The 7,279-nt window shown below is 36.5% G+C and overlaps 1 protein-coding gene across 2 annotated transcripts; it reads right to left on the bottom strand.

The window, feature by feature from the left end:
* Window positions 1-5,061: 5,061 nt before the first annotated feature.
* On the bottom strand, window positions 5,062-6,432 carry tmem256 (transmembrane protein 256). Of its 2 annotated transcripts, XR_015766194.1 has the most exons (5): window positions 6,298-6,432; window positions 5,928-5,965; window positions 5,728-5,808; window positions 5,344-5,576; window positions 5,062-5,222 (listed from the first exon to the last, which is right to left on the bottom strand). XR_015766194.1 is itself a non-coding variant. In XM_015005259.2 (4 exons), exons 1-4 carry the CDS (start codon window positions 6,374-6,376, stop codon window positions 5,433-5,435), a joined length of 342 nt encoding a protein of 113 aa, XP_014860745.1. In that variant the 5' UTR covers window positions 6,377-6,432; the 3' UTR covers window positions 5,062-5,432. The 2 variants fall into 2 exon arrangements, 1 of the variants encoding a protein (XP_014860745.1); XM_015005259.2 differs by having other exon boundaries at window positions 5,062-5,576.
* Window positions 6,433-7,279: the final 847 nt, after the last annotated feature.

The raw sequence follows: 7,279 nt of genomic DNA, 5'->3' as shown, positions 1-7,279 counted from the left end.
AACAAAAGAATAAAACAAAGAAACCAGAAAAATGTTTCTGAGTATATATATTTGAGCTTGTATGTGTAATTTGTGGTTTATTTAAAAAAATCCACAATAATTAAATTTTTTTTAGCCAACTATGAAACAAGCAACAGACATTACATTTTGTAAAATTCCATCATCAAAATCATAAATAATAATAACTATCAAATATATGTTACTGTTCCAGTTGTTGTTAATCAAAGGCAATAGATTCAAGTGAGTTTTGTAGCCTTGATTTAAAGAAACTCAGTGTTTCAGCAGTTGTGCAGTTTTCTGGAAGTTTGTATAAGGCAGGGATGTCCAAAATGCAGCTTAGGGGCCATTTGTGGCCCTCAGATTGATTTTGAGTGACCCCTAACTACAATAAATTTAACTCACTATCACAGGTGCATTTCAGCAACATTTTATCTGGATGGCATTTTCACAAATCAAATCTTAAAATAAATTAAAAAAAATGTCAATGCACAAAGTAATCCTCATTTATGAACCTGGTTTCTACATTCATCTCAACTATAAAGTCATAATTACAATCATTCCAGCCATGTTATGTGTTTCAGATCTCCAATTCATTACGAAAACCTGACTATTTTGTTTGGTTTAAAACAATTTTGCATGTTTAGTTTATTATTGAGCAGATAAAAACAAGAAAGCAACAATTTTATTTATTTATTTAAAAAGAAATGACTTTTGTGGCCCCAAATAACTTTTAGCTTGATGATTTTGGCCCTCTTGACAAAATGTTTGGACAGAATCTAGTTTTTCAGAAGAAGAAAATTATTTAATATAAGTTACGATATTTATTTCCCCTTTAGGTTTAGTACAAATATTTTTGAATCTAGTTTAGACATGTTGTTTACGTTGCTATGGAGACGGGGTTCTTCCCGTATGGTAGGCGTGCGCGTGAGGCGACGGTTGATGGAGTTAGCGATTCAAATGTGCCGAAAGCTAAACGAGGCAAAAAACATATTTTATGTCATTTATGTCATTTTCCCCAACGTAACCGCAGCCATTACATCTCCGTCTGCACATTACATTTCTCCGTGAGATTGGCTGCTGCTGACAGCCGTTAGCGGTTACTATGATACGGTAACAATGGCGGCTCCCGGTGGTGTCGTCCTTTTAGCCCATCTAATGTTGCATTCGTTCGGCGCTCCCGACCGAAGTGAGATGACTGAGTATAAAGAAACAAAACAAAAAGAGGTGGTGTCCATTGAAGGGAGGAGATAGGCTTTGATACCGCTGACCACCATATCAGTGGCTTTGAAAGGTCAGTGATGGTTCCGGAAACAGACATTACAGGCTGATTGAAGCCTCTCAGAGAGGATTTGGCGTTTCTTCGGTGTGTATTGTGAAGCGTGCGGTGTAAAGTATTGCTTGGGTGCGTCTGAGGGAAGGTGTTGGTGCCGCCCGATCCCTGTGAATGAGACGGAGGAATTTAATCCAGTCAGGCGTCCAGGGTAAAGAGTTTCATTCAGCTCCTTTGATGGAGTATACACATCCGTCCAGAGCCAGGCCATCAGCTCCCATAAGCTCACCATTACTTTACTCTCACACAGATTTACTCTTTATTTCTACCAAAACAGACCCAGACTGAGAAATCAATGGAACGAGGAGCTGTTTTCTTCCCACAGATGAAGCTGATGCAATTTAAGTCCATCGGATGGAAAAGAAGGGAAAGGGAGTTAAAAGGGGAAACATTTTCAGTCTGAGTAATAATATATTCCTGTGGAGAAAAAGAGGGAGAGGAAGTCTCCTTGGGTATAATTAACATTATATGCTGTTAGTATCAGTGTTTGTGTTATTTCTGGTCACAGACAGAGGTGGAGGGCGATTCATTCAATTTGCCTTTAGGGAAGCCTCTGCAGAGAGGTTTATCTCTTAAAGAATAAACAGGAAAGTAAAAAGTCTATAAGTATTTTATTGTTTTATACCGTGACATAAAAGTAGCTTTAAAACTAGGTGTAACTACTTTGCTCTGTTTTTGCAGTGGTGGGAACTGCTAGCTAAAATGTTAGTGGCTAACTCAACAGCACTAAGCGTTAGTTCTGCTAATGCTAAAACATTATACCAGCAAAATGTTTAGCAGAAGTCTAAAGACGCTACAGTGCTAATGTTAATCATACTGACACCCACCATGTATCAACAGTACGTGCTACATCACAGTATTTTGACCTCAACCAGATCAAAGTTGCCACCCAGCTTTGCTGTTTTTTAAGTGTGGACAGCTAGGTTAGTTTGACATGCAAATACCAGCATTACAAAGACCTGAAATCTGCAAATACTTTGGACACTCGGTTCCATGTTGCATTGATGCGGTAATTTATGCAAAAGGAGCCCCAACCAAGTACTGAGCAGCACATGAACATATTTTCAGTATAGGAGCAAATTTCCATATTGAAAATCATCTTTATTGATTTGATCTAATACCCAAGCATTCTGAGAGCCTAAATTTTGGGGTTTTGTCTGAGAAATAATATAATTTAATGTCTGAAATATATCAGTCTGTTTATAAGGAAGCAATATTTTGTATTATATTCAACTGAGTGATTAAAATTTTGGTGATATAATTGATTTAACAGAGCTGTATGACATTCAGTTAATTGAATCATGATGCAGTAAAAAAAAAAAAAAAAAAAACCTAAAAAAAATCTAAAATGATGATTTTTTTCAGTTTTCTACCAGCAGTTTAAGACCCAAAATGTGACTTTAGGATGATTTTTTCCCCCCCTGAAAACTGTTGTAGTTATCTGGAGGAAGGACTGAACAAATTGATTGAAAAACGTCATTGCAATAAAATGTAATTACAAATGAACTCAGACGTACAGTCTCGCTCCACAGACACTGCAAAGAAGCAATCAGGAGCAAACTTGTGCAGGACGGTTACTGTAGTTGTCAGAGAATTTGATTAAACCGGTTTTATTAGATTTCCAGAGAATGAACCGAGCTTATCTGAGTCGATTTTATTGTCCAAACACGCGAGGCCCGTTTCTAAATCATATTTGTGTGGTTTGGAGCAGAAAGCCAAATATTCTCCTCCGAATGCGGTAATGAGGAGATTCAGCTTTCCTCTCTGAACAATATTGGGTGAAATAAACGCAGCATGGGGATTTACTCAAGCAGAGCCTTCAATAAAACATCCCTCCTGAGAAGTCAGATTTCCTATTAGTAATTCAAATGTTTTGTCTTGTAAGCGCCGCAGAGCCACAGTATAAAGTGGGAACAAGAACATTTCATTGAGGCGATGAAAGGATTTGCTTTCTTCTGAATTAAGCTGCCATAGATGTTTGGTTCCAAAACAGAGCTCTGTCTTTACCTTCTTCTATTTTTCATTTCTGCTTCTCTTCCATGTGCAAACACACTGGTCTGTCTGAGGACTGTGTGAGCCAGGTAATGAATGTTAAATCCCCCCCAAAACAACACTGCTCTGTGAGGCTGGTCTATAATTCATTGCTTGAATCTTGTTTTTTTTATAAAAAAAAAAAAAAAAAAGAAAAGAGAAGCTGAAATTTTGATGAGGGAGCTTTAAATATTCACCTGACAGCACAAGGCCATCTTGTAACGTTAAGTCGAATGTCTCATAAATTGAAAAGTAGTGAGTCAGCTCCATGTGATTGTGTTTCACTGTGGCACAGCTCAGTAAAACACCGGGAAATACTGACTTGTTTTTCCTCAAAATTCAGACTTTAATCTTCTGAGAAAAAAAGTCAAAATTCTGAGAGAAAAAAGTCAAAATTCTGAAATAAAGAGTTGAGATTAAAGTCCAAATACTGAGATTAAAGTCAGAATTCTGTTTTTCTCCAGTGGCCCTAATCTCCTTCCGTACAGAACTTTTCCCAGTAGCTGCTTAGTAATGAGGAGCTCATATGTCGTGATGAAGAACTCATCGGGAATCATTTCTGCGTCTGTTCCTCCTCTTTCTGTGAGCAGAACCTTGACGCTTTCAGCCGTTTTCAGCCGTTTTCCAAATGTTCTCCCATTCACATGTCGGCAGTCAGGGTGGAAATTAGCACTTCATCAGATTTCTCTTTCTCCGCTGCTGAGAGGACGACACCGGTAATGAACCTCTTTTTGTGCTGCCACACTAAGTGGATCAAAAGTACGGAGCAGAACTCAAAAACACACCATTTCCTGAACGCAACACATAAAACTTATAAGTGCAGCAAACGCAGATGACTTGTTAAATTTACACCGGCATGTACATGTATTTATTTTCTGTATTAATTTGCACAACATATTAAATTCAAGTAAAATGTAAAAGATTTTAAAGAGCATTTTGTAAATAGCTTTTAAAAAGACTAATTACGCAACAAAAGAACAAAAAGTCTTACCAAGTATTTTTGGTCTAGATTCTAGAGGAAATATCTTAGCTCACTTGAAATAAGACAAAACTAGCTTACAAGTAAGGTTTCAGCAAGAAATAAGAGCTTATTTTACATCAATAATTCCTTAAAATCGAAAGTTAAATAGTTAAATAACATTACAGTACGCTGAAAAAAGAAAACAGGAGATTCAACTTAAAAAACTGAGTTAATGTGTTACAAGAAATCAAGTTTATCCAAGTAAATATGTTTATAAAGCTGTCCTGTTAAACAAACGTAAATAAATTAAATTTGCCAAACTTAATTTTTAATCTCAAGCTCCATTCTCTTTTTTCAGTGTTGAACAAAACATTAACTTGCAATATGGGAAAATGTCTTGTTCCACTGGCAGATTATTGTACTTATAACATTTTCATTAATAATAATAAATTATTGACATAAAACAAGCTCCTATTTCTTGCTGAAAAGTTACTTGTAAGTTAGTACACTTGAAATAAGACTAAGATATTTGCACTAGAAACTAGACCACAAATACTTGGTAAAATGTTGTGTTTTTGCAGTGCAATTCCTCAATAACTAATCATAACATTTGATTTCATATTGTAAAATATGTCATCTGACAAAAAAGGAAACGTATGTGCAGATACTTGTTGTTTTAAGACTAAAATGAAAATTAAAAGACTAAAAAATAATTCCAAAAGAACAAATTTAGGCAGAATAATTTTCTGAGAATTTATTTCAAGTGATTTTAACACATCATCATGATCATCATCATAATATTTCATGATTCTTAAACTCTTTTTCTTTGGCCAAGACAAGCAAAAAGATCATTTTTCTTAAACATAATGCCGACCTCGGTACAGAAAAACACATCACAGCATGTGTAATTTATGCTGAGCTCATCAGAAGTGACCCGTTTCAAACACGCTTCATTCATTCTCTAAAGTTTCGCAAAACAGTCTGAGAGCAGCCGTTGGAGTCTGAGCAGCAGCTGAGAAGTGATAATCCTTTTTACAACATTATCTCCTGCCGAGCAGGCGGCCGTTGGACGGGTGACATCAGAACTCTGCGGTCCAGGTCCGAGACAATTCAGAGGATCATGGCCAGCCAGCCGGCCATCATGGCCACGCCGCCCACGGGAGCCACTTTGCCCAGGCTGGGGTCTCCGGTCAGAGCCTGGTGGTACAGCGGGCCGCAGAACATGCCCATCCCCGCCAGGAGGATGGTACCAGCCTGAAAAATAGACCCGTTTTCAGAAGTTATTGAACGATAATATTGTCGTTTTGAGACCATTTTCATGTAAGGTAATGGGTAAAGGAATACATTCTCCCAAATATTGTGATAAAACTTTAAGTTTATATCGCCATCCATACTCTGTACTCACCAAAAGAGGTTTCCCACAGTGTGCAGCACCCAGCAGGGCCAGGCTGTGGTAGAAGTGGTATTTGTTGGCAGTTTCATAGAGCTGAGAAATAAAAACAACATTTAAAACGGTGATGAAAAGAGATCAGATGATCTCATACACGTCAAGACAAAAATTTGTATTAATAATAATAAAAAGTATGCAACACAGTAAATGCATACCATTATTCTGTAGTCATCCGGGTCTTTGTTTTTGAAGCCTGAAATGACATCAGGAATCACTTTTAGTTGAACTATTACTACTATGGAGGCGGATCACCTTGATTACAAAATAATGTCATTTACACGAATAATCCACTGATTGGTACATTTTCAAGAAGCCGAAGAGCGTATAGTCCTAACATACATTGACAGGAGTAAAGATTTTTAAATTCCAATAATCAGAGCATGTAAAAAAGAAGGAAAATATATAATAGTCTGTTTTGCGGTCGGAGACTGGAATGGCTAGCATTAAAATGACAGCCCTTTGCTTTTTGTAAATGTAACATTAAATAAAATCACTTTATAAAACATCTAAGTGGTATTTTCTTACCGTGAGCTCCGTAAGCCCCCGCTCCCACCGCAGCAGTCCCGGACAGAGCCGCTAACCTTCGGACCAAAACAGACGCCATGTTTTACTCCCAGTGGCCAGTGATGGTGGTGCTGCCTTCACTGACCCTAAGTAATCTCCAATGTCTGCGCCGCCTTCATTTCAATTAGCCGTTTCGTAGTTTAATATAATGGAGCTACAGAGTTAAACGATTTTAAAATGAAATCAGCACATCGTAAAGCTTAATAGGAGCTATTTTACTTATAATTTGAACAATTTTCTGATGCCAACTCCTACTTACCAAATCTATCTAATAAGCAAGCAAACGCAACGGCACTAGGTGCTGTAATGTGAGCCAAAATGGCGGCTCAGATGCCACAGTTTCAACGCCCAGGGTGAAACTAAGATCCTGTTCTTGAAGAGAAAATACATTTTTATTTAGTCTTTCAAATAAAGATTCTGTATACATATACTGTCCTTAACCTATACACTTCCAAACTGAAAGCTGCAAAAGAAACTATGTAAAAAAACATAAAATAAAAATATTAAAGAGGAAAATAAATATAAAATAATACCAAATAAAATAATGATAGTAAACACAAATACAAAAAGGAATAGACAGCTGCAGAAACCAAAACAACAACAAAGAAATAAAACAGAATAGAAAACACAGCAAAAGCAGTTTTTAACATTTGTAAATATCTACCAATGTTGAAATCTAATGACGGAGAAAATATGATATTTTCTAAAACTCTATAGTTTAATGATTACACAGCTTTATTCGATTTTAAGTTATTCTTAGTAACATTCAACAACATTTTTGAAGTGTAAATGGTACCTAAAATACTTTGTTTCGATAAATGGTTCAAATACAGGAGTTTTTAGGCACAATTTTATTCTCTGATCCATTCCACACAGTGATCTATTAAGTGCAACACTTAAATCCCTAATAAAGTGGATTTAAAATGTTGATTTTTTTTTTGTA

Source organism: Poecilia mexicana, unplaced genomic scaffold (genome assembly GCF_051168715.1).
Source record: "Poecilia mexicana isolate PSO_F unplaced genomic scaffold, ASM5116871v1 scaffold_18, whole genome shotgun sequence".
NCBI classification, from domain to species: domain Eukaryota; kingdom Metazoa; phylum Chordata; class Actinopteri; order Cyprinodontiformes; family Poeciliidae; genus Poecilia; species Poecilia mexicana.
The sequence above is the reverse complement of the archived record's forward strand: the minus strand, read 5'-3'. Positions and strand labels throughout refer to the sequence as shown.